This window comes from Actinia tenebrosa, unplaced genomic scaffold (assembly GCF_029948245.1).
Source record: "Actinia tenebrosa isolate PJP-AT-01 unplaced genomic scaffold, QUT_ActTen_1.0 PGA_scaffold14__42_contigs__length_11649687, whole genome shotgun sequence".
NCBI lineage: Eukaryota > Metazoa > Cnidaria > Anthozoa > Actiniaria > Actiniidae > Actinia > Actinia tenebrosa.
In genome coordinates, this window is record NW_028292574.1 from 10,767,049 (window position 1) to 10,794,270 (window position 27,222).

A 27,222-nucleotide genomic window follows, 5' to 3' on the forward strand; every position below is an offset into this window, starting at 1 on the left:
CCACTCCTCCCCTCCCCCCGGCTCCTCCAGTCCTTCGTTCCCCGATCAAACCATTTTCCCGTGAACCTACTGGAAGAGTAGCAAAGATTTAAGATTTCCCTTTTCTCATTGGTATACAGAAGCTCCCAATGGTTTACCTCTAGTATTATACCTAAGACCGTGACAAATTTGCATGAAAACGTCTAAAAAAGGTCATTTTGTTTCTTTGCTGTTCTCCAGTCTCAATATTTGTCCACACTCCATCCTCCACCAGGACCCTTCCCTTGGGTACAGAGGCACAGGCGGGGGAGGCAAGGAGAGAAGGAAGAGAGGAAGAAGGGCTATAAGTCATCACCATCGTCATTTTGGTTTGTTCTTTGCTGTTCTCGTGACTATCACTATTCACAGGAGGTACAGAGGCACAGGAGGGGGAGGCAGAGAAGATTATCTACACCATCGTCATCTTTGTCTTTGCTGTTCTCGGTCACTATCAATATTCACAAGGAGGTACAGAGGCACAGGAAGGGGGAGGCAAGAGAAGAATTATCTACACCATCGTCATCTTTGTCTTTGCTGTTCTCGTCACTATCAAGATTCACAGGAGGTACAGAGGCACAGGAGGGGATGCAAGAGAAGAATTATCTACACCATCGTCCATCTTTGTCTTTTCTGTTCTCGTCACTATCAATATTCACAAAGGAGGTACAGAGGCACAGGAAGGGGAGGCAAGAGAAGAATTATCTACACCATCGTCATCTTTGTCTTTGCTGTTCTCGTCACTATCAAGATTCACAAGAGGTACAGAGCGCACAGAAGGGGAGGCAAGAGAAGAATTATTTACTTTATCGTCATCTTTGTCTTTGCCTGTTCTCGTCACTATCCAAGATTCCAGGAGGTACAGAGGCACAGGAAGGGGAGGCAAGAGAAGAAATTATTTACTTCATCGTCATTTTTGTCTTTGCTGTTCTCGTCACTATCAAGATTCACAAGAGGTACAGAGGCACAGGAATGGGAGGCAAGAGAAGAATTATCTACAAACCATCGTCATCTTTGTCTTTGCTGTTCTCGTCACTATCAGATCTATATAACACAGAGGCACGCGGAATTGAGCACTTTTTCATCTCTTGTTTCCTTTTTTTTCTGTGGTAAAGGTTTTCTTTTTGTTTCTTGCCAGTGCTAGAAGGTACTAGTGGTGGAAAATCAAACTCTGTAAAAATAGTATCGTTTTAGATGGAAAAATAGGCCAGAAAATGGTTCGGCTGGAATGCTGTTCCTTTATTGTTATCAAGATTGCCGTCTCTAGTAAACATTATGTGAAGTACTCTCCGTCGCCCCTTTTTTTACCACGAGGATTAATAAGGCCATGGAAAAGTGGTCTGATGGCTAGATTTAACTCTGGATATACGGAAAAGATTGGTATACCAACGATAGATGAAAGCGCCATCATATGTATTAAAACCAGACCAATTTCTTTGTATACATGTTTGTGTTGCTTGTTGTTTTAAGCAATGAGTCTTTTATGTCCATCCATTACGGTCGACCGACAGAGACATCACAAAGAGCGATGTTGTGCTGTAGTTTGTACTTGCGTCTGTAAACCTTTGTTGGTAAAGTTATATGTTTCATGTTAAAATCGTACAAAATCCTGAGATTAATTAATTTATATATATATAACATGTAATATTAATTTTCTTTGCATAATTTAAATTTTCTAATATTCCTTTCACCAGGAGACCAAAACATAGAGCTACATATTTAAATTCGCTTAAAGAATTAAGCAGCAAAGCACTTTTTAGCCAGAAACAAAGGTTCAACGAGAAATGTTGACCAGATCTTCATATAGATCTAACCGAAGGAATTATCGCTTTTCGCGGGAATCTATTTTAGAGCACTTAGCTTCATTAAAGTAATAAATTCTTGAAACCATTTCAAATCTAATAAATATCGATTTCGAAATTTGAAATTTGAAATTTTTTTTTTAACTGTTGGCGCCCGGAGTCACGAGTCCAAATTTCTAGTGCGAACGTAGATTTAAACGTCCATCAAATCTTTGCCAACTGACTGAAATATCAATGGCGAAGTCGGCAAGGGTAGAAACTGGACTTTTCGGTTCCCTGGAAATAGCATTACAAGTTACGAAGTTACAAAATTAGGAAGTTAAAAAATTACGAAGTTACAGACTAAATCAGTATCTGTCATATTTCTGTCAACATATCGTGATTGGGCCCGGGTCGCACTAGGTTTGGTAGAATTTGGTGTCTTAATCCGACTGAATCTGTCATCGCAAGACGATTTCTAGTGCGACCGTAAGTTTGCCCGTCCACGAAAAATTTGCCAAGCGACCAAATTATCAAAGGAGCCGTCGAACATGTTCGAAGCTGGAACTTTTGGTCAAAGTTTCTCTAAACAATAGAAATCGCAGCGAGAACTGTCATCGCTTGTTAGTATGGCTGTTAGAATAAAACCAGAGAGCGATTATTATGCCCCTAAAATGTGTTCTGAAAGGATACAATCCTACCAAAACTTTAAAAAAAGATTATTTTCTATCAATTACGAGTTTATTAGTGACTGCGGGTTGATACATTTCGATTTAAGACATTCAGATATCGCATCGTGTAAAACCAAATCAATTTGTTTAAAAGTTATAGAGTCAAAACTACAAGAAGGACAACAAATAAGCACAGTTTTAGGTACGCTTTGATTACGCGCCCGTTACTACTTCTGTTGAACGTTGACATTCAAAAATCGGTATAGATCTCTAGTGCGACCCTGTTCAAAATACCAGACATTTGTTGTTTCCGGTGTCAGGGTAAAAACTTTGTGGGGACTTTGGCGTGCAAAGTTTTAAATTTGGCTTCGCTTGTCATATATTTACAGAAAACCAGAAGCCTTTATATGTCTGATCAACTAGAGTGGAATATTTATTATTTCTGTCATTTAATATGAATATCTGCTTTTTCGGCATGTACTGTTGTCTTTGCTTACCTTGGATGATTTGCGTAGAAGTCGGCATTTAAGAATAACTCTGCAGCGGTCAGGAGACGAAGCACAGCATTTAAATTTTCTTCTCCACATAGTAGTAAAGAAACAGAATTAAAGAGACAGTTTCCGTTGCCAGTCGACTTGATTGGTGTGGAATCGGGGGGAATATCTCTTGGCATTATGCACCTAGATAATTCATCAATTTTCCACGTGCTGTCCCATGTGCTTGTCTGATCACTCTTCGGGAGATATTTTTCATATACCTCTACAAGGTAAAGAGCAACATCTCTATTTCCAGCTTCAATTGCTCGCTTCAAAGTAAACAAATCTGCGCTGACGGTTTTTTCACTTGGAATATTCATTTTTAAATTGAGTAACTCCGTAATCCGATGCAAGCACTCACTTCTACTACTACCGAAGTAATAAGTGATAAATACAAAACAATGCCGACTTTTATCTATGTGCGACGATTCGCCTTACCGTGATAATTGTGCAAATCATTTACTGAGTCGGTCATTGTGCAAACCCCGATTTGGCAGCTGTACATTAAGAAATTTTGGCCGTATAATAAAAGAAATCAAATAGTATGTGCCCAAAAATGATGTTTATTCCTATGATAGAATCATTCCATAAATGCGAGAAAATAGAAACTTTCAAGAAAAACTAATTACAATTTCTTAACTATTTACATAAGATCTTATAAAACATCAATATCATGTTCTTCTTTGATATTTTTTGCCAGCCCCTCAGTTTCATCAAGCGTGAGCTCTTCTATTTTTCCGTCATTTGTCCCCGCGTCTTCATATTTAGCTTTGCCTTGGCCTACCCAATTTAAGCTTTTCACTAGATCAGCCTGAGCAAGTTTCAGCTTAGAAAATAAGTCATGAAGTACGTTTTCTTCAGCTTCAATGATTTCCTTATTTTCTACAGTGACTTGGTTTAGCTCTACAATTCTTTGATATGAAGCATTTCGATCAAAATCTGCCTTCGAAAGTTTTTCAATATTTTTCAGTAGGTTTCGTTTCCTCTGCTCGCCTATTTCATCATTTATTAAGTGTTTATCAGCTTCTACTTTTAGTAGTTCTGTGTATCTTAGAGTCCATTCAGTGTCAATTATTCCATGTTGCTCCTGAATGGACCACGAACCATAAATGGGATGCCTGCTAATCTTTTTTCCAAAATCGTTCCAAAATTCCCTTCTTTGCCGCTCAAACCAGGTGATGCTTGGCGTATCAATCTCTATCTTGCTGTAGGTCTTCATTCGCTTCCGTGGATCCAAATTGGATTCGGAAGGATCAAAACATCTTTTTTGAGGTGGAGCAGAACAATTACCCGATGTTGAAGGTCTTTCAGTAAATCGCATGTGAACTTGGGACGCTGGTGGCTGGGAATTTTCAATATTGGTCATCACTTGTCGCAGCCGCAGCATGCTCTCTTGTTTCGTGGACAACGATACCATTCTATGGGTGAACTTGAAGATTGCCTTCATGCGCGGTTTTTCTTTAGAAATTAATTCTCTTAATTTCTCAAGCGTCATATCTAGAGCGATGCTCGGAAACTCTATAACTAAATCTTGGTTTTCGTCGATCACATGCACTGTTGCATACATTTTCTGTGTCATACTAACGGTATAAAAATTATAAATGAATATTGGGTCAAGAGAGGGTGTTAATAAATACTGGAGAAGAAACCGGAAATCACAGCTTGCATAAGATTTCACGGAACACACAGACTTTTCTGTGTTAATCCTTATAGATTACAAAATACCGGAAATAGAGCTTTGTCGGACCCCTCTGACAGAAATATGATTAAAAGTTGCTTTCGATCTTTATATGCATAATTACTTTGACAATGAATCCGAAATTGAGCTCGCGGTAAATTATTAGCCTTCCCGCCAACTTCCCGCTATTTAAGCGTTATTTACACGAAGGAAAAAGGTCTTAATCTTAAAATGTCTAAATCAGCCCGTAATAAATAGAGCTTTTGTTAAGGGTCATGATGATGTATGGTTTGTATTTTTGAACTCGTTGGGGTCTATTGCATAGCAACAACGTCGATGTATCGAAAGCATTTTATAAAGTGCGATGCTTAAACCAAAACAAGCGACAACAACATGCCTATGATCGCTTCCGAGAAGGACTCGGGCAGGAAAATCACATGAAGTCATGACGTCAGCGTATTCGAAACGTTCCGGTTACGAAATGTTAAGTTCCGTTTTTGGTGGAAAATTGTTCCGGATTCATCCGGACTAGTGTGGACGGAATGCCTAACCGGATAAATAAAGTTGCGGATTCAAATTTATCCGGCATAGTGTGGACGGGGCTCAGTGACCAGCAAAAACAGAACCAGCAATTAAAAAAATTATTCTTCATTTTTTCTTACATTTCGTTTCTTAGAAATTATACCAAAAATGTTCATAGCACCATAATTTTTTCTTCTGGGATTGATCCTAAAAATAGTCATGGAATTGAATTATGCTATATAAAAGATTACTAAAATTCGTAATTTCAAATCAAAGTAAACAAAGGAATGAACAATAACAAAGATATCATTTAAACCAAGTATTTAGCTTGATTTTTTAATGTTTTTTCTTAAAGCGTCTTGGGCTTTTCTTAGGGTACTTCGAGCTATATCGAAATTCGATTGGAGTCCTCTTAGTTCAATCATCTGTTGCTCGGTCTTGGCAGACTCAGTCTTCATTAGCTCCTTTATCTTGTCACTTAGAGTTTCACACTCTCTCTTAGCTAATTGAACTCTTTCTTTATTTTTTTCTAATGTTCCTTTCTTCATACTCGTGGATGCCATACGGACACCACTGCTTTCTCCTAAAAGGATTTCAGTTTTCTTTAATCGCCAAGCATTGTGTATTTCCTCATGAATTTGAGTTTTTTTCAAATTAGACTTGGCAAGAATTTTGGCCTTTGCATTCCAGAAGATTCGCCTTTCTTTTTCTTTGCCACGTGCATCTTCAATCTCCTTTTCCTTGTATATTTTGATCCCTTTAAGTAGCCATGCTTCGGGTGATTTAAGGCCCATTACAGTAGCCTGCTCAGGGATAGGTTCCTTGTTTGGTTCTTTTTCACAGACTTGCTTCACAGAAGAGGTTGATGTGGGTGGGCACACTGATTCACCAAGGTCGAAGACGGTTTGTTCTTTCTTTTCCGGAGGATATGTAGGATCTCTTTTTTCCTCAACAAAACGCATGTAGTGGCCTACTCCCTCAGTGTATGAGACCGCTTTAACTGCGACGCGTGCCTCTTGTCGTAGGGAAATACGAACGCCAGATGAAGGAAAAAGGAATCGAAAATCGTGGGGCAGCAAATCCGGAACTTCTTCCATTATTCTAGTTCTCAAATCCGAAAGAAAACATCCTGGATTAACTTCAAAAAGAGAACTGGAAGGCACATCGTTTTCATCATTTATCAAAGTCAAAACATCCATGATTACTCGGTGATGAGTATAGTTTAAACTTGCGCTTTTATGCTTCCCTACGGATGAAATCCAATTAGCGAAAACAGCCCACCCATTATACTCGGCGTATTAGTCATATCCGCAGGAAATAGGGAGGATCAAACCAATCAGTGTTAGCCATACACATCCCACTACGAGCGTGCATCAACGAATATTAATATATAAGGCAAATCTAAAATATGTCCGCTCTTTTTGTTGGTGTGAACAGCGTTTTAAAAGGGTTTCATGCCACTCAAGCTGTGCTTGAAGTGGGCAAAGAATATATTCTGACGAAAATGAATTCCGTGCATGATGAGAATGCATTTTTTGTTTTAAGTAAGGATGGGACTATCCAAGCATCTATGCCAAGAGAGCTGGCGAGACTTATTGCTCCATTTAAAGTTCGGGGGCAAGTGTTGTGCATCGTGTGGTAAGTAAAAATTCATATTAAGAATTAACAAAATAAAAATAAAAATGCAAAAGCTCGACGATTTTTTTTTACTATTTTCAGTTCCCCCACAGCCGGCCTCAGAGAATCAAACAAAGGTTTATTTGAAGTGGGAGGTGGCATTGTCATGCCTTGCATTTACTGCATACAATGCAAAAGCGAAAACGTTGCCCGGACTCTTGCAGGAATTATCCCGAATAGTCATCTGCGCAAACTAAAGGTTAGTAAGAATCAATTGTCCGAGGTTGGCAAACATTCACGTCTTCATTACGACAAGTAATTATATACTTATCAATCATATGCGACTTTATAAGACCCAAAGTGACAGTGTCATTTCAGTCTATTATGTTGTCACGTTTGGGAACCTGATTCAAAATTTTGTAAATACTATTGACCCAAGACTCGGTACCCACAACAAACTCTTTTTGGACCATGTAAAGCATTCGGCTTGCCATTGCTACTTTTAATACGAAATGATTGAATTTGAACTGATTTTGAAAATATGTTTATGAAGTTTGTTTGTCGCTAGATAACTATGAAAACTATTTTACCTTGGTTGTTTTTTTCAAGCCAATTTTTTATCCGTCTATTCGGAAGTGTTTTCAAATGCCGTTGTTGCTGCCGTTGTACGTGTTGAAGTATCATCTAAATATTACTAAAAAAAGTAAATTTATACGCGTCTTTTTATAAATTCAGGAACAAAACGATACTATAAAGGATCAAGAAATAAATGTCGGTAGCAGAAGCTCCTGTAGTGCACAGGATTCGGAAGACTGCAAGGACAATGAAAACCACGATGACAGTGAAGAAAGTGATAGCTATCGATATCAGGAGCAAGACGACCCTGGACAAGAAACGTTCTATGCAGAATACCAACAAGCCCAAGAACCAATTGACTTTGACGAGGAAGACAACTACGATTACGATCTGGTTCCATCTTCAGTATCCCCGCCAGGCATAACAGATGATTGGGATGTTTATTTTCAAGGATTACCCCAACTGAACCAGCTGTAATATGTGTACTCGGTTTTAAATTATGAAATGTGAAAAGACATGAACAAATTCGAACTTACATGTAATAAATCAATACTGTTAGTTTTTACTATGTTTGTGTCTTAGAATTTACCTCATAATTTTGAATTTTGCAAACTATTAAACATTGTATACTGTTTTAATACTCTTTGCAGTTGCATTTTGCCGTATGCAAGGTCTACATGTTACACTTAAAACCAAAAATTTTGAATCTAAATCAGGTATATACCCATGTGGGCCACGATCGATAATAAGATTTGCCACTTTTTCCGATATATTTGCTTTGCATTGAGTAAAAGCAGATATTTCAAAAAAATTTGAAATTTTACTGAAAACCTGACACTTTCCCATCTTCCTGTAATTCCAGTAAATTAATTAGATTATTAATTTTAGTTGATTAATTAATCTTCCCAAGGATAATTGACGATTTTAATTGACCCCTTTCATTTCTATCATTGAGTTATCCATCTTTTAACAACATTGCCAGGATTCCAATTAACCATACAATAAACCATACCTTGGAAATCCAACTTTTACAGACCACCCCTCCCTTGGATTTTCCAAAGAACTCAAGATACCCCTCCCTTGGAAATCCAACGTTTTCAGACCACCCCTCCCTTGGATTTTCCAAAGAACTCAAGATACCCCTCCCTTGGAAATCCAACTTTTACAGACCACCCCTCCCTTGGATTTTCCGAATGTCCTCAATAGGGGGTGTGCGGACTAAAAATGCAACTGCCCAATGTTGAGACTGGTCGTTTATAATATTGTAGGAAGTCAGGGGTTTAAACAAAAGTACAATTTGTACCCCACCCTCTATCCCCAAAGTATCCGTCTAGAGTAAGAATGTATGACCTACTATCATAATCAAGTTAATGTATTAATGAATGATTCGAAAAATTGTGTCCATCTTTCACTGACCAACACCTTCCTACTCCCTCCTCCCCTCTTCCTCCCCTCCCTCATGTCCTCCCCTGTGCCCTCCCTCTTGACCTCCTCCTTGGACTCCCCCTTGACCTACTCCTTGGCCTCCCCCTTGACCTCCTCCTTGGCCTCCCCCTTGCTCTCTTGCCCTCCCTATTGCCCTCCCCCTCCTCCCACAATATAGGACATAATGAGCAAATGTTCCCATATACATCTATTTCATAAGGTTATTGAAGGTTTTGCTGCATGTTGCATACCAAGCCTAATATGCACTTGTTTATGGGCAATGTCACAACAATATGGAATTTTTCCAAATTTTTTCTGGTATATCATTTTCTGTGCTGATATTACTTTCACGTAAATAAAACACGGGGTTGGTAACCAACATGCAGTATATGCAACGAAACCTTCACCAGCCTATTTTAAATTAGCTGTACACGTGTTACTGGTTTAAATTTGATACATTTCTTTCTTTCTACTTTCAGCAAATGAAGAATTTGATCAATTATGCTTTGATTTTGGACTAGAGTTAGATGATGTGGTAAGAAATATGTATTGAAAATGTATTAACTTTGGCTGTTATGTCACAGTGTGGGACAATCACAACAGAACCCTAAGGTCCAATAGGTGAAAGCCCAAAGATTGAATTAGAACGTAGAAGTTGATTTTTGCAGAGGGAGGAACAACGAAGAACTTAGAAAAAAACCCAGAAAGCGCAGGAGAGAACCAAAAAGGAACTATACTCACGTGACACCGAGAATGGGAATCAAACCCAATTTGAGTGTGCCATATTAGCACGCACACCACCATTGCTTCTCATTGATTTATTTTGAAATTAAAGTAATTCCAAGAACTCCTATTACTTGATGTTGTTCAGGTTGTTGAAACAATTGAAGAAGAAGGTCAAAAGCCACGGGATGTGGAAATTTATAAGATTGATATTCCTGCCAACAGGTAAAGATAATCTGTAAAGCATTTTTGGGATTTTCATTTAGTTTTTTTGTTAAATTTATTTTATTTTAATTGTGCATAAATTAGTGTCTGTCCATCCACTCACTCACTCATTTATCCATTTAGCTCTCATTGCCTCCCTGAATCCATCCATCTTCCCATCCTACCATCCTATCCATCCATCCCTCCCTCCCTCCCTCTCTTCCTCCCTCTCTTCCTCCCTCTCTCCCTCCATCCCTCCCTCCATCCATCCATCCATCCATCCATCTTCCCATCCATCTACCCATCCTATCCATCCATCCAACTAACTACCTCATCCTTGATCCATCTATCCATTCATCTGACTAATAATCTCATCCATGCAACCATCCATTCAGGTATCTCATTTCAACCATCCATTACATCCCATCTCTATCATCGATTTTATTTTATTTAAAGGTATGACCTGCTTTGTCTTGAGGGACTAACAAGGGGAATATTAGTCTTCCTGAACAAGTAAGTGATGTAAATAGAAGAGATAACTAGCTAAAAACTAGTGTGAGCTGCATTGGTGTTTCTAATGAAACAGTAATGATAAAAAGATAAATTATACACAGTGAAAAGATGACGTTTTCGGATGCTAGTCCTTCGTCGGAGTAAAACAGAAAGAGGTGGTGATGCAAATAGCAATGTAATGATGTGTTATACATTCACATTTTCATTTTCCTAAATTCATTATTTGTAGAATGCAAGCACCGAGATACAAAGCTATCAAGCCTGAAGGCAAAATGGAAAGGCTGAGAATCTCTAAAAGTGTAAGGAAGTAATTTTGATACAAATTACCCTACAATAAGACACCAGCTATTCTGTGTAGTTTTAGCTTAAATTTATTTTTTCTCTTATAACTCATTTATGTAAATATACTTGTAAAAAAAAGACGGAACTTCTTCAGGCACAGATGTTATAATATGTTAGACATTTCGCTGGTCAAGGCTTTCTCAATACAGTAACTCAAGAATCATTTAACAATAGAATATACCATTTATAGAACTATATGTAAATTGAGTTACGATGTGAAAAGGGTCATTGTTCTCACCTGTAAGTAATATTCTTGTTGTTGTTATTGTTAAAAATTGTAATCTTTGATCTTAGAGGTAAATGTTTTTGTGTTTTATATTTGCTTAACCCAGACTGCTCAAGTCAGACCACATTGTGTTGCTGCTCTTCTGAGGAATATCACTTTTACAAAGGTAAGACTTCAGTATCAATTGTCCCAATAACTGAGTCAAAGGCCAATGAAACATACTTTTCAAATTTCTTTCATTTCTTGGCTTTTTCTTGGTGTTGCAGGGCACCTGAGCCATGAAGACAATAAAACAATAGCTAAGAACAATGAGTTTGGAGCTAAACAATACCCTGCAACACAATAACCCTAACCAAGAATACATGTACATGTAACCAAGTTGAAAACTGGTTGATAACATACTGGTTGAAGATTTATTCGAGTTTGTTGCGTTACGTTTGTACTAGCCATATTTGGAATGATGATGTAAGTGATCACGCAACAGTATTCGTAATTTGAAAAATAAATCAGTTCTGCTCCAGATTTTGTGCTGTTTAGTTGCGGTTTTGTTTAGTCCAAGTTTTAGTTTTCGTTTCACTTCTTTTCCTGCGACCTATCTTGGAAAAGACCTGCAATGAGTTTCATCGTCTTTGCCGTTCAACATCCACTTGGTCACATACAATACATCTCGTAAAGACAAGAAAGACCCCATTTTTTGATGCATAACATGTCATTAACTGACTGTAGTGCCCCTTGATTCAGCACCATAATAGGCCTTTTCTGAGTTCGATAAACAGGATGCATCGTGGTCTAGCTTGTACAAACAACACCATATAAGGCAAGATAAACAAAAGATGTTTGTACTGAAGCTAGACCTCAATGCACCATGTTCACTATCTCAGAAAAAGTATATGCAACACATTTCTACAACTCTGGAAAGGCAAAAAGGATAATATTAGGCATGTTGGCATAATTTAACAAAATGCTTTTCAGATTTCCTTTGTATTCAAATTTCTACTTGCTCATGAGAGATAGTTAGCGATAATTAACTGACCACAACAAAGTGTTCAAGGTATTCTGGTTCCTGTAGTAAATGATGCTATAATGTGTGTCCTATTCTCAATATTTCAGTGTTTGGTTGAACCCAATTTTTAGTGTGTCCTATCTTCCATGGAAAAAAATTGTAACAAAATTATTTTTAAAAAATCATTAAAACATCTTTAATTTTTAGACAAGTTACGATAGTTTTATCGACCTTCAAGACAAACTCCACCATAACCTGTGTAGACGCAGAACACTGGTTGCCATAGGAACACATGATTATGATACCTTGAAGGGTCCATTCTTGTACGATGCTAGACCTCCTAAGGATATTAAATTTAAACCTCTTAGTCAGGTAAGAACTTATCAATCATGAATAAAATAAAATAGTAGTAAAAAAAAAGGATTGTTTAAGTTATTTTTACTTTTTGCAGACTAAAGAATACACTGCAGTTGAACTTATGGACCTCTATGCTGTAAGTACACATCTGTGCGATTGAAAATTGTATAGGCTTCTGTTGTATGCAGCTATTTAAAAAAATGTTGAATATTGCTCTATATAGTTAATAGTGAGTAGTAGTAACAAGTGTCATTGTGGCAGTTAATAACAACAGTTTTTTGGAAGCCACATGTGGGATGCCAAGTCTCAAACCAGAGACCACAGGGGTGAGAGATGTGTGTACTACTACTACATTAACTGTCTATGGCCTCAAGTCCCATACAATTTGCCTTGAATCTTTAAAGTGCTACTACGACGAAAATCGCTCAAACTTGGATTCAGCTGAAACTTCCTAAGAATACTCTTTAAAGGTCCAATAATCACTGTATGAAGTGTTTTCTCGATATTCAGGACGAAAGTATGATATTTTTACGATTATTTTTTGGAGTCTGTGACGTCATACACTCAACATCGAACATCGCTCCATACATTTCTTTGTAGTTTATGATCAAAATATCAGTAGTAAAGGGAGAAAGAAATACCCAAACACCCCAAAATATAAATCATAGTCACAAGTAATGTGAAATAAGCACATTAGCCACCCTTTGGGCTTCATAGGAATAAAATAAATTAAGGATTTATATACAAAGAAATATATGTAGCAATGTTTGATGTTGAGTGTATGACGTCACAGACTCCAAAAAATAATCGTAAAAATATCATACTTTCGTCCTGAATATCGAGAAAACACTTCATACAGTGAATATTGGACCTTAAAAGAGTATTTTTAGGAAGTTTCAGCTGAATCCAAGTTTGAGCGATTTTCGTCGTAGTAGCACTTTAATGTTTGTCTGAAAGATACTTTGTATGTCATACAGGGAGAGAGTCACCTGAAGCAGTACCTTGGAATCATCAAAGACAAGCCAGTGTATCCAGTAATCTATGACAGTAATAGCGTCGTGCTTTCCATGCCTCCTATTATCAATGGTATGCCTTACATGCTGCTATATATAAGATACTTTACAGAGGAACACCAAGCTGGTGTGGGGGGAGGGGCAGGGGGAGACAGGAAAAGACAAGCCAGTGTATCCAGTAATCTATGACAGTAATAATGTGGTGCTTTCCATGCCTCCTATTATCAATGGTATGTCTTACATGCTGCTATATATAAGATACTTTACAGAGGAACACCAAGCTGGTGTAGTGGGAGGGGCAGGGGGAGACAGGAAAAGACAAGCCAGTGTATCCAGTAATCTATGACAGTAATAGCGTCGTGCTTTCCATGCCTCCTATTATCAATGGTATGTCTTACATGCTGCTATATATAAGATACTTTACAGAGGAACACCAAGCTGGTGTGGGGGGGGGGGGGGGGGGGGGGCAATTGGGGAGGGGGGCGAGGGGGGAGGGTGAGGAGTTTGGGGAAGGACTGGAAAAGCCTAGGCAGTCCATGACAAAAATAAGTTACATAATGTAAAATACTCCCCAATTATTTTGTTCCAAGCTAAACACATGTACTTCCAGCATGCCATAGTACTGAACAGAGCATGAAAAAGCTGTTTTATTTCTTAATTATCAGTTTTTAATTGTCCTTCACTTTATATCATTTTCAGGGGAGCATTCCAAGATCACTTTGGATACGAAGAATGTATTCATTGAAAGTACTGCCACCGATTTGCACAAGGTATAAAATGAGGTGGAGGGGGTGACTCAAGAGGACCTCTTTAGCTCGGATGAAATTTCAGACCATGTGTCATTCCCTAGAGTATCATTTCTTTGTTTAATGATGGCACATGAGAAGACACATGAATATGGATATAACTCAAACAAAGAATCTTATTCTCAAGAGAATGACATGTGGTCTGAAATAACAAGTCCAAGGTATCTCTTCTTCATATTTTATGTAATTTTATGTCTATAATGCGAAATGAATCACTCTTTTCTGAACTTCTTATGTTATTCATTCTTTGTAGGCTAAAATCGTTCTTGACACGCTTGTTACATTGTTCAGTGTTTATTGCAAAGAGCCTTTCATGTGAGTAATAAGTAAGCAAATGAACGAACGAACGAACGAACGAACGAACGAACGAACGAGCGAGCGAACGAACGAACGAACGAACGAACGAACGAACGAACGAACGAACGAACGAACGAACGATAATAATAATAATATGATTAAAATATCGAATAAAACTGGTCAAAATCGAATAGATTAAAATATCGAATAGATTAAAATATCGAATAAAACTATTCAAAATCGAATTGATTAAAATATCGAATAAAACGGGTCAAAATCGAATGGATTAAAATATCGAATAAAACGGGTCAAAATCGAATGGATTCAATTATCGAATAAAACGGGTCAAAATCGAATATATGAAAATATCGAATAAAACGGGTCAAAATCGAATGGATTAAGATATCGAATAAAACGGGTCAAAATCGAATGGATTAAAATATCGAATAACACGGGTCAAAATCGAATAGATCAAAATATCGAATAAAACGGGTCAAAATCGAATGGATTCAATTATCGAATAAAAAGGGTTAAAATCGAATAGATCAAAATATCGAATAAAACGGGTCAAAATCGAATGAATTCAATTATCGAATAAAACGGGTCAAAATCGAATGGATTAAAATATCGAATAAAACGGGTCAAAATCGAATGGATTAAAATATCGAATAAAACGGGTCAAAATCGAGTGGATTCAATTATCGAATAAAACGGGTCAAAATCAAATGAATTCAATTATCGAATAAAACGGGTCAAAATCGAATGGATTAAAATATCGAATAAAACGGGTCAAAATCGAATAGATTCAATTATCGAATAAAACGGGTCAAAATCGAATAGATAAAAATATCGAATAAAACGGGTCAAAATCAAATGGATTCAATTATCGAATAAAACGGGTCAAAATCGAATAGATTAAAATATCGAATAAAACGGGTCAAAATCGAATAGATTAAAATATCGAATAAAACGGGTCAAAATCGAATGGATTCAATTATCGAATAAAACGGGTCAAAATCGAATGAATTCAATTATCGAATAAAACGGGTCAAAATCGAATGAATTCAATTATCGAATTAAACGGGTCAAAATCGAAAAAGATCAAAATATCGAATAAAACGGGTCAAAATCGAATGAATTTAATTATCGAATAACACGGGTCAAAATCGAATGAATTTAATTATCGAATAACACGGGTCAAAATCGAATGGATTAAATTATCGAATAACACGGGTCAAAATCGAATGAATTTAATTATCGAATAACACGGGTCAAAATCGAATAAATTTAAATATCGAATAACACGGGTCAAAATCGAATAAATTTAAATATCGAATAAAACGGGTCAAAATCGAATGAATTTAATTATCGAATAACACGGGTCAAAATCGAATGAATTCAATTATCGAATAACACGGGTCAAAATCGAATGAATTTAATTATCGAATAAAACGGGTCAAAATCGAATAGATTAAAATATCGAATAAAACGGGTCAAAATCGAATAGATTAAAATATCGAATAAAACGGGTCAAAATGACAAAGAAAGAAACAAACGACTAGCTTTATTGATAGTACACATAAAATTAATAATATTTTCAGATATTATAAATAATTTGATAATCATTATGGATATTTTTTCTGCAGAGTTGAGTCTGTGGAAGTTGAAAAGCCTGACGGGTCTGTAGTAGTTTATCCGGTAAGAGGAAAATTCAATTTTTGTCGCGACAACCCCCTCCCTCTCAGGTTAAGGATGACATTTTATATCCTCTGCTTGGAATTTGATAACCGTGCCTTTGGAGAAAGCAATATCTTAGATTTTTATTTTTTCTATTTGTGTTTTTTCATTGCAGGAGCTGAAATATCGAGAAGAGGTAGTGCCGACAGAAGAGATAAACAAGAAGATAGGAATAAAGTAGGTTTGAATCCTCGTGAACGCGATACTTCTTTTGTGATGTTTTTTTGACAATTTAATGAAGTAAACGATGATCGATAATGGAAAAGAGTGTACAATCGGTGGTGTGGCCGAAGGGGCAGTGCGGAAGAGGGAGGGTTGGAGACCTAACAGCTTGCTAAACCCTAATTCGATCTGTAAAATAGCCCTGACTTAAATCAGCCCATAGGAAGAGAAGACGACCATTAGCGAGAAAAAACAGCCATGATAAATTTGTTAGCGACTAAATTACGACTTTTGGTATTTTTTCTTTATTTAGGGAAACTCCAGAGAATCTGGCCAAGATGTTGACGAGGATGTGTCTCGTAAGCGAGGTAGTGGAAGGTGGCAAAGGTATTAAAGTCGAGATTCCTCCAACAAGAGCTGATATCCTTTAAATACAATACTAATACAGTTGATTAAACAACAGACAATGTACGTTACTTTCTAACGCGTGTAGTCTCGTCTTGAAGCTTGGCATCATCATCATTAGTTAGATTCAAGGCTAAGAATGATGTTGATGAGAAAGTCCGATAGGAATGACAGAGGGAAAAGGCTTGAGCGCACGGAATTTTTAAACCATAACGTTCGCCCTGTGTGTCCACCTCTACGGCATCTGTGCGCAAGTAGTTTTACGTTTAGTGCTGGTATTCGCAATTCCAAAAACAACGATTACAAAACAAGGGGAAGAAACAAAGAATAGCTTAGTGATAAAAGTTAAGGTAGTTTTCCTTGACATCGCTGCACATGTCATCCACGCGTGCGATATCATAGAAGACGCAGCCATTGCTTATGGTTTTAACAACATCGTCAAAACCGTACCATCTACACTCACCATTGCAAACCAGGTAATGCTGAATCCCAACTTAGATCAATAACCTTACAAAACGTTGACTTTGACTGTCAATATCCCTCGGCGTATGCAGGACAATTTTTCTTTCTCTCAAGGCCTGAATGCCTTACGCTTATTTTTAACCTCTAGTGAGCTAGAGAGTATCTTACAGGAAGTGAGTGAGTACGTGTTGTTGTTTTATTAACTCCAAGTCTGTGTTTTTTTATTATTATTATTTCAGTTCAAGCTGAACACTGTGTGTGACTTGTTGAAACAAGAAATCGCGCAGGCAGGATTCACAGAGGTTTTAACGTTCGCGTTGGTGAGTTCTTTTGTAAATGAATATTATCATTGTCAAGTGTGTGAATAAATAAAGTCCAAGTCTAAGTCTAAGTTTTCTTTTCAAAAGCCGATATCCGATAACTTTTTAAAAAAATTTGATTGATTCATTATCTGTTATTCTGATTGGCCCAATGAACTGTGACGACATTGCTTTATTCTGATTGGTTCATCTAAGTTTAATTTTGATTGGTTCTTCGTATTTTATCACGTAGTGTTCACGTGATGACATATCAGAAAAGCTCAAGAAGCCCTTGAATGAGACACGTGCTATTCACATAGGAAACCCAAAGACTCAGGAATTCCAGGCAAGTCGCAAATCTCGTTTTCCTCTCTTTTCCTCATTCAGGAATAAAATTGTAACTTTGCCATCGTATCTTTAGGTTGCCAGGACGACGTTGTTACCAGGGTTACTAAAAACCATCTGCTCTAACAAGAAAATGCCATTACCCATAAGGCTGTTCGAGATGTCTGATGTCGTTTACAAAGATGACAAGAAAGGTATTGAGATATTTCTTTCTTGCATCTTGATTCCTCTTTTTGTTATTTCCTCCCTTCCATCCTTTTCCCATTCCATTTCATTTCCTTTTTCGTTAGTGTTTGCTTTCGTTTTCCCTTTCGTTTCCCTTTCTTTCCTTTCCTCCCTTCTTTACGCCGTATTCCTTCACCTGAACTTCCCTTCTTGTAACAGATGTCGGAGCGAGAAACAACAGACGCTTCTGCGCAGTAAACTACAACAAAACGCCAGGTTTCGAGGTATGAAAAGAATAGAGTTAACTTATTTTATTGGCGAAATTATTATGAAATAAATTCATTAAAACCCATTTTCATAATTGCGCGACCCACTCTCAGCCCAAGAAGGCTGGATTTTTGGCTGCCATCAAACAAATGTCCTACGTCTAAGTAACTATTTTTTGATCGACGAAAGCCAAAACCCCAGATATCTTGGGCTCAATCGGTCGCGGAATTATGAGAATGAGCGCAAGAAAATCAAGGTTTTTAGGAGCTTCTACTTCTTTTCTCAAGTGTGTTTGTGTGTTTTAGGTTATCCATGGCCTGTTGGATCGTACCATGCAGTTATTGGAGATCAAGCCAACAGCCGACAAAACTAAAGATCCTCAGCAAGGATACCATCTGAAGCAGCATAATGGTGAATCACGTGATGCGTGCACTCGCCAACTACTCACGTGATACCTGCGCAAGTCACGGCTGAACAAATTCAGGGCATGGCTAACTCACAGACAGAACCCTGAAACAACCTCTGGGCTGATCTAAGTCAGGGCACGGCTAACTCACAGACAGAACCCTGAAACAACCTCTGGGCTGATCTGAGTCAGGGCACGGCTAACTCACAGACAGAACCCTGAAACAACCTCTGGGCTGATCTAAGTCAGGGAATGGCTAACTCACATGTAGAATAAGTTTTTTTTTGAGGAAGGAAAACCTGAGAACCCGGAAAAAACCCTCGAATCAAGCGAGAAACCAATAATTATCGATTTGATTGTTTTTACTTAAAATCTGTGAAAGAAAATTCTTCCTAAAACAGACATTATTTCCTCAACAGATTCCACTTTTTTCCCTGGTCGATGTGGTGAGGTGATTGTCAATGGGAAACCCGTTGGCATTGTGGGTGTTTTGCATCCTGACGTCATCAGTAGGTTTGACCTTAACTTGCCATGCGCAGCTCTAGAGATTGATATCGAGGCTCTGATCTAGGCTTCCCTCTCTTGAGCCTTGTCAATAATGGCAATCATGTTGTATTGATAAAACAATATAAACCTCTGTTGATATTAGGATTTAATAATTATCGAATAGGCCGAGGAGGTTTCGGTTCTCCATAAAATCAACATAAACCTATAGTTTTCTTTCTTTCAATAGACGACTTGCACTAACAGGTCACGTGACCCTACCTCCCTTAAAACGAGCAGTTGTGTGAAAACTAACTTTAGAAATGAAAAGAACTGCTCAACATTAGTGAGGAGGCGAAGTTTCAGCTCATAAAGTTGACTATAGGATAAATGGCATTGAATATAAAATGAAATATTTTATAGGGATTGGTATGGGAAAATGTGCTGTATGGCAAATCCTGGCAAAATATTCCATTTTATATTTAATGCCATTTCTCCTTTTTCACTTGTTATGAGCTAAAACTCCGCCACCCTACTAATGTCGAGGTGCTCTTTTCATTCCGGATGTGCATTTTGAAACAGCTGGTCGTTTTAAGGGACGTAGGGTCACGTGACCCGTCTATTTCTCATTTTAAGAATTTTTAACACTAGCGTAGGATTTTTTTTTTCAGTTATAAAAAAGATGTAAAAGTCTCATTGAATCTGTAAGCATTTCATCAATCAAAACAGAAATCCTTTTTATTTTCTGAGCTAAAGATACGGATTGCAGCTCGAAAATGACCTATTGACAAACTAGGCGCAATGATTTCATTACTAACTTTTTCTCAGTTCTGACTGTAATGGACGTGCTTGTCTTCGCGCATGTTAACTGTATTTAATAAGACATAAATACGAATAAAAGATCACGTATTTATCGAGGTCTTTAGATGTTGTGTAAGCTTTTCGCATGCTGCTGATGTTAAAGATTTCTTGTCAAGATAATTCAACTTAGCTGAAAAAATCGGCGAAGTACGAAGGAAAGTCAAAAAAGTTATTTTTCGCTTATATTTATCGGAAGAACGTGCGCGCGCTTGTATTTTCTTTCTGGCTATAAAGTACAGAAGATCGATATGCCGCCGTCAGAGAACTCAGAGGAGGTACTGGAAATTAATAAATTGTGACGTCATTAGTTTGTGACGTCATTAATGTACGATACGCGAGGACGCGCGAATTCGTGACAAAATGCCGACATCGCACAAGGCAGTTGCCCCGAAGAGGCATAAAATTGTTTTCCTCGGGGACCAGGGGGTGGGGAAATCCTCACTCGCCTACAGGTTTGTCTATGACATTTTCGACGACAAATATCAACCAACGATTGGAATCGATTTTATGACGAGAAATATTGTAATTGGTGAGTATTGCATATTATTCCCAAGATTATTAAGTATTTTATACAGTTTTAAAACGGTTTAATTTATACCCATTTTGGCAATTACGCGACCAAGAGAAACAGTTATAATTCGACATGGCTTCCGTCATTTTTTAAGAATTTTTTGATTGGCGGAAGTAAAAAAAACCCAGACATCTTGGGTGGTGTTGGTTGCAAAGTTATTTCAATCACTGCGCATGTGCAAAAAGGAAAAACGATTCTACAAGCATGCGCAGTATGTTTTCCCATGCATTGTATTCAAATATTGTAATACGATTGGACAATTGGGATTCGTCCTTGTTTATGATAATAATAATAATAACAATAATAATAATAATAATAATAATAGTAATAACGGGGTTCCTATATAGCGCATTTTTACATGGTCTCAATGGGCTTCACGATCATGACCAGTGGAGGACATTACGGGCTGCATATTAAGGCTCTAGTAGCAGCCGTGCAGCTTACAATCATGAGTGATTTGTTAGTAATTTAGTATTAATGCCTCCAGATTGGGATAGGCTGTTGAACCTGGAGACAATTGCCCTAAAGCAAATGTCATTTTAATGTCCAAATAGTCATCATACAATGATTTTCTAAAAGCCAAAGAAATCTTTTCTTTTCATTCCAGATGACATTGAGATTCGCTTGCAGATTTGGGATACCGCAGGCCAGGAGAGGTTTCGGTGTTTGATTAACAGTTACATACGGGACTCTAACGTAGCGCTTATTGTATTTGATATAACCAATTCTAAATCTTTTAAAAACCTTAAAGAATGGATATCTAGGATCAGGCAGGAACGAAGTAGGGATGGTATCATAGTTGTGATTATTGGTAACAAGACAGATGAAGAAGAAAGAAGAAAGGTATGTCAAACAGTCGCTGCTTTGCTATTTTTCTCCTCAACGAAATTAAGAGTGTCGTGTTGGTAAAGCGTAGTATGGGAAGGAACCATTAAAATCTTAATGGAGGCGAGCAGAGGGGATGGGATAGGATGGGGTGTTAGGAGATAGAGAAAATAATAAACTTAATATTTGCCGGTAACTTAATGATTATACGCAGTGCTGTACGTTGTTGGGCGCATCTAAGAAACACGACCTTAAACTTGCTTTTAGCGGAAGAGGTTTCATTGTTTTAGCGTACCGGCTAGAGTTGGGTAGCGTTTTCTCATTTATAGTTTTAATTATTTTGAAGTAACATTGCTACCTGTAAAATCTCCTTGCGCGCATCAGTTTCCCGTGTTTTCGGAGCTTTATTAGAGAGTTTTATATTGACTTTTTTTTCTCCCCGCAAACGGCAAACGTGAGGACGTTTTCATAGTTTTCCTGTATTTTACTTTACCTTTTACAAACCTTCTCACCAAGCGCAAATATTCTTTTGTTTTTCTACCACTTGGACTTTTTTGCGATTCTTTTTCATTAATTTAAAAGAATTTTCTTACTGGTCAACTGACGTTTCACGTTTGCCGTGAACGTAAATCTAAAACTCGCTATCGGAGCATATGCGCGCGGTCGACACGCGCGACGTTGCACCATGGGATGCCGTAAAATACACCAATGTCGTATCGTTTTTATGCGCCCTTAAATACAAGTAAAGGTGTCTGTAAGCAAATTAAAACAACTTACCAAGCGAAGCCTATACTTAGATACAGCTATTGAAAAAAGGTTGGTAAAGGTTGAAGGTTGCATACCAAGCCCGAAATGCACCATGGGTGATGTAAATTCCACCAGTGAAAGGTCACAACAATGTGGAAGTCACCAAACTTTGTCTTCGCGATTTTCCGGCTATGTTTGATATGAATCATCATCATATGTGAATAGACCCAAATTTCATTTCAGGCTTGGAAAATGCAAGACAATTATCGCCACTTTTTTTTGTTGATTTTCACCCTACAGGTTAGTTACCAAGAAGCTTGTAACTTTGCTGAACGTCTTGGGTACATCTACATTGAAACAAGTGCCAAGACAGGATATAACGTCAGACTTCTCTTCACAAAACTCGCGAAAGATTTGTTCGTTCGGGAGTACATGAAAGGGATAAAAGAGAAGGAAGAAAAGAAAGACGATTCTGTTGCTTTTGATAGAAACACCGACGACAGAGATGAAAAGAAGTGTTGCCCATAAATGAGGAATTCTAAAAAGTGGTCATCTGACCGTTTTGAATTCTTGTCTTTGTAATCACTTTGAACTTGACGATGGTGTCAATATGACACTGAAACAACCTTCTTCAAAGTAAATTACTTTAATACAAAAATATGTTTCAAAATAAACTCATATTTGAATGCTTTTTTTTTTATTTCTAAAGTAACATTTGATTGAAATTTATATTCCAAAACCTTTGTCGTGTTATTTTGATATTTTTCCACAACTCTTTGTTTTTACCTTTTTATCTTTATTATCTAACAAAATAGCTCATTCTAGTCAAACTTGTTTTATTTCTCAATTTTGAGTCATTCAATATATTTTCAGTCATTCATATAATAAATTACTTCATTCATTCATTAAACAAAAAAAGTAATTGAAAAATATGAAATACATTTCTTTACTAAAATATGATTCGCGACGAATAAATAACCAATGTGCACAAAGCATGATGGGAAAATGAGTACTACACAAATCAACAAGGAAATCAATAGAATTATCATAAAGAACTTACTGTTATTTTCTTCTGTTCAAAATACTTACATTTCCATAGAAAGTGCCAAAGGGAAAAATTGTTGGGGGAATTTTTAGAGTAGCTTGAAAAAGCATAAGTACTTGGTTTCCTATCATGCTATCATGCTTTGTCGTAGAAAACCTCTCTATTACAGACACTGAAGGTTTTAGCCAAGTGTCTGTTAGAGAGGTCAGTATGTATTTTCCTGGGGTAAAAATTCATTTATTCTACAAGCTAGATTTCAATAGTCCTCTCCACAGTTCCCTGGGCCATCTTGAAAGGTAGCCGTGCCTTTGCCTTGAAGCGAGACAAATGGTGAACTTGCAATGATAGAGACCTTTTTTAACACCTTGAACAATAAATTACTCACGTCTCTATCACTGCAAGCTCACCGTTCGTCTCGCTTCAATGTAAAGGCACGGCTACCTTTTAAGATGGTGCAGGGAACTGTGAAGGGGTCTATTGACTTCAAAAAAGTCATAGGATATGGCATGGTCATCGTAAACATTCATTGAGTCAATCACAGCGTACATGTTAACTAATCATCCAATCAAAATGCCAGTTCAAGGCTACTACCGTGCCATGCCATACTCCTACTGTGAGTATTTCAGTCATGAGAAATCTGCTCTAAAAAGGTTAATGAATTTCATTTATCATTATTTAAAATCACAGTTAAAGCTGTGATTATTATTATTATCATTATCATTTAATGTTATGAAAAATACACAAACCACAGGGACCCCACTTCATTAAAGATATATTTCAAATACATTTTATTAAGAGTGAAGTCATTAAACCCATTAAATAGATATAAGACTAATACACTTTAGTAGACCCTAATTCTATTGTTTTCTTTTGTGTCTATTTGATTATTACATGTTGACTAAATAGAGGATATTACATGGGCGCGCGGAGATACGAAATTTATCTTCGAGTGTTGAAAAGATCTCTCACAAGTGAGCGCACGGCGAACGAGTGAGAGATTTTCAACACGAGAAGATAAATTTCGTATCTCCAAGCGCCCATGTAATATTCTGTTTATTATATAATTATCAATGAAAGTATGTTTTGGCTTTTTCAGGCAATTCTTTTCGTGTATTTTCGAATAGCCATCGCAATGGTGTCCTTTCTTTGTGCCAGCGCACAAGGTAAGCTCACGTTCCTTGCTCGTTTTACTTGATACAATTTTGTAAACGAGTTGACTATTAACGGGACTTTGTTCCTATGCCTTTATATTTCTCAGCAAATTTGCCTGAAGAAAAATGCCGAAGACTACCGAAGAGTCTCTCCATGCAGATAATACTGACGATTTGTCGCTTCTACAAGATGACGGTCCATCTTTGTCGACCGAGCTGTTTACAGAAGAGTCGCTGTCCTTCCTACAACAGAGATTAGGAATAGACTCCATTGTGTCGGCGATAGATGATTTGTCTAACCTCGTAAAGAGATCTCAAAACGTTAAGGTTGATGAACCATCGCCTAAACGTGCTCGACTGAGCTATGATCCGAGTGCCTCACTCGGCGATTTGGCAAGCGATATATTATCTGACGACGCCGAATTTGAACTCCCGCCCTCCATCTTCGATGATCAAGAGAATAAAGGTCCCAAAGTCAAAGAAGCTTTGGCGAAACGAGTAAACGAATCGTTTACTACTAAACCTATTGAAGACAAGATGAAGCCTCTGCTTCAGAAATATCACACGCCTGAGAATTGCGAACTTTTGTGCGTGCCACGGGTGAATTCACCTTTGTGGAACGAGCTTCCATACAAAGCAAAATCTGTGGACCTTGGCGTCCAAGAATTACAAAAGATGATTGTTAAAACTGGTCAAGTTTTAGTGTCTTTGGCTGAATCAGCTATAAAGGCCAAGAAGGAGAAAGAACTCCTTGAACCACAAGAGCTCCTTGGAGCCCTTTCTGATGCTCTTGCATTCATTGGGAATGCTGGTTTTCAGACATCACTCAAGCGGCGAGATTTGCTCAAGGCTTCTCTCAGCAAAGACTACCAGTCTTTATGTTCCGCTTCTACTCCAGTTACAACTCATCTCTTCGGAGATGACTTGTCTAAGAAAGTAGACGATATTGCTAAGGCGAACAGAATTGCCGTCAAGATCACCAAGAATCCTGATACTCGAGCAAGTGGTGGAAACAGAAACCGCAATCGTCAAGGACAAGGCTCTAAGGATTTTTTGTCCTCAAAGCCGGGCCCAGCCCGGCGCAACAACAATTACAACAGATTCAATCAGAACCGCTCGACGCCTCGTTACGAGAAAAAACAGTCGACAGAGTCAGACACTGCTGCTTAGAAACACAAGTAAATGATGTAAGTGTTTCTCCTTTTGCTGGTAATCTAGCTCATAAAGTCCATGAATGGTCTAAGATCACCACAGACCCTTGGATTCTACAATCTATTCAAGGTTATCGTCTTGAATTCGAGACAAAACCACGGCAATTTCGTCGTCCGGTCTCTCGACCTCTTTCTGACTCAGATCACGCTTTAATTGCCTCTGAGGTCGAAAAATTGCTCTCTAAACGAGCGATCGTTAAAACGAACCATCTTTCAGATGAGTTTATCTCGAATTTATTCTTGGTTCCCAAAAAGACAGGTGATCTTAGACCAGTCATCAATCTTAAACCACTCAATGAGTTTGTTCGTACTATCCATTTTAAGATGGAAAGTATAGATTATGTCAAGCATTTGTTGCAACCAGGCGAATTTATGGCAACAATTGACTTAAAAGATGCTTATTTTAGTATTCCTATTCATCCTAATGACCGAAAATATTTACGGTTTACTTGGGAAAATTCGCTTTACGAGTTTTCATGTCTCCCGTTTGGGTATAAACTAGCCCCTCGTACATTTACGAAAATTCTCAAACCCGTCTATGCAGCTTTGAGATTCCGAGGCATTAGGGTTGTATTCTATATTGACGACACTTTGGTGATCGGCAAAACAGCAGAACAATGCTCTATTCATTCGCAAGAAGTGTGTGAATTTTTGACACGCTTGGGATACACCATAAACATTGCTAAATCCCAGCTCAACCCTTCGAAAACAATAACATTTCTTGGGTTTGTTATCGATTCGAAATCCATGACTATATCGCTTCCTGAGAGTAAGATTGAAAAGATTGTCTCTCATTGTAAACGGCTTTTATTGAACTCCGCTCCTACTGTTCGCGAGGTCGCCCAAGTTTCGGGTCTCTTAGTTTCTGCTTTCCGAGCTGTAAAGTATATGAAACTGTTCTATCGCTCGACCGAAATGTGCAAATCTGAGCTTATTTCTCGTGGCGTTTCTTTTGAAGACCCATGTCCACTGAGTGTCCAAGCACGCGACGATCTACAGTGGGTAATCCATAACATTGCTGATCATAACGGTTTAGCCTTGATTGCATCCGCACCCGATATCACTATAGCATGTGACGCTAGTGGTGTGGGTTGGGGAGCGTGTTGTAATACACTTAACACAGGTGGTTTGTGGTCTCTAACGAAACCACTCATCACATTAATTATCTCGAAACCTTAGCGGCGTTTTTCGCTCTGAAATGTTTGACTAAAGAATTGTGCAATGCTCATGTCCAGTTACAAATCGATAATACGACGGCCGTTTATTATATTAACAACATGGGTGGAATTCACTCTCCCGCTATTAACCAGCTATCAAGAACTATCTGGGAATGGTGTATAGCTAGAAACCTAATGCTCAGTGCCGTCCATGTTTCGGGTATTCATAACGAAACTGCGGACTTTAACTCTCGCCACTTTAATGACAGAACGGAATGGAGCCTCCATCCCACTGTGTTTAAGTGGTTGTCGCAGGCAACGTTCGATCCTGATATAGATCTTTTTGCCTCGCGCCTGAACGCCAAAGTGCGTCGTTTTGTGTCGTGGTCACCAGATCCGTCGGCTTTTGCATGTGACGCATTTTCTCTAGTTTGGAAAGATTTTAATGCGTACGCCTTTCCTCCTTTTAGCCTTTTTGCAAGAGTTCTAATCCAACTGAAGAGAGACAAGGTCCAACGTGTGTTACTCGTAACCCCAGTGTGGCCTTCCCAGGCAAAGCTTACAGTACTGTGAATACCTATAGGTCAGTGGTGTCCACAGTCCTAGAAGTAGTTTGTG

At 37.9% G+C, this 27,222-nt stretch overlaps 4 protein-coding genes and 1 pseudogene across 5 annotated transcripts; all 5 read left to right on the forward strand.

Moving 5' to 3' along the window:
* Positions 1–6,378: 6,378 nt before the first annotated feature.
* LOC148911499 (uncharacterized) lies at positions 6,379–8,034 on the forward strand. Its single transcript, XM_089029828.1, has 3 exons — positions 6,379–6,841; positions 6,923–7,079; positions 7,556–8,034. The coding sequence occupies exons 1-3, from the start codon at positions 6,612–6,614 to the stop codon at positions 7,871–7,873; spliced, it is 705 nt and encodes a 234-aa protein (XP_088885954.1). The 5' UTR covers positions 6,379–6,611; the 3' UTR covers positions 7,874–8,034.
* Positions 7,913–19,949, forward strand: LOC116300149 (phenylalanine--tRNA ligase beta subunit). The gene is made up of 22 exons (XM_089029394.1): positions 7,913–7,934; positions 8,047–8,112; positions 9,301–9,356; positions 9,693–9,769; positions 10,205–10,261; positions 10,491–10,560; positions 10,936–10,995; positions 12,040–12,204; positions 12,284–12,325; positions 13,167–13,275; positions 13,902–13,972; positions 14,262–14,323; positions 15,952–16,003; positions 16,158–16,219; positions 16,518–16,624; positions 16,985–17,085; positions 17,311–17,391; positions 17,624–17,716; positions 17,792–17,909; positions 18,100–18,164; positions 18,453–18,558; positions 18,973–19,949. Exons 1-22 carry the CDS (start codon positions 7,913–7,915, stop codon positions 19,122–19,124), a joined length of 1,794 nt encoding a protein of 597 aa, XP_088885520.1. The 3' UTR covers positions 19,125–19,949.
* A 196-nt stretch (positions 19,950–20,145) lies between these two features.
* Positions 20,146–24,360, forward strand: LOC116300152 (uncharacterized; annotated as a pseudogene). The gene is made up of 4 exons (XR_016119670.1): positions 20,146–20,172; positions 21,048–21,311; positions 22,341–22,676; positions 24,182–24,360. The product of XR_016119670.1 is annotated as an uncharacterized LOC116300152 (transcript).
* On the forward strand, positions 24,010–26,180 carry LOC148911500 (uncharacterized). The gene is made up of 2 exons (XM_089029343.1): positions 24,010–24,248; positions 24,344–26,180. The coding sequence occupies exon 2, from the start codon at positions 24,363–24,365 to the stop codon at positions 25,404–25,406; it is 1,044 nt and encodes a 347-aa protein (XP_088885469.1). The 5' UTR covers positions 24,010–24,248; positions 24,344–24,362; the 3' UTR covers positions 25,407–26,180.
* LOC148911501 (uncharacterized) lies at positions 25,772–26,626 on the forward strand. Its single transcript, XM_089029395.1, has one exon. The coding sequence runs from the start codon at positions 25,772–25,774 to the stop codon at positions 26,624–26,626; it is 855 nt and encodes a 284-aa protein (XP_088885521.1).
* The last annotated feature ends 596 nt before the right edge of the window (positions 26,627–27,222 follow it).

Coding starts and splice junctions, on each gene's coding strand:
- LOC148911500 (XM_089029343.1), top strand. CDS start 24,363: ATGCCGAAGACTACCGAAGAGTCTCTCCATGCAGATAATACTGACGAT.
- LOC148911501 (XM_089029395.1), top strand. CDS start 25,772: ATGGAAAGTATAGATTATGTCAAGCATTTGTTGCAACCAGGCGAATTT.
- LOC116300149 (XM_089029394.1), top strand. CDS start 7,913: ATGAACAAATTCGAACTTACAT. Junction 18,165..18,452: donor ACAAAACGCCAGGTTTCGAG/GTATGAAAAGAA, acceptor TGTGTGTTTTAG/GTTATCCATGGCCTGTTGGA. Junction 18,559..18,972: donor CCATCTGAAGCAGCATAATG/GTGAATCACGTG, acceptor TTTCCTCAACAG/ATTCCACTTTTTTCCCTGGT.
- LOC148911499 (XM_089029828.1), top strand. CDS start 6,612: ATGTCCGCTCTTTTTGTTGGTGTGAACAGCGTTTTAAAAGGGTTTCAT. Junction 6,842..6,922: donor CAAGTGTTGTGCATCGTGTG/GTAAGTAAAAAT, acceptor TACTATTTTCAG/TTCCCCCACAGCCGGCCTCA. Junction 7,080..7,555: donor GTCATCTGCGCAAACTAAAG/GTTAGTAAGAAT, acceptor TTATAAATTCAG/GAACAAAACGATACTATAAA.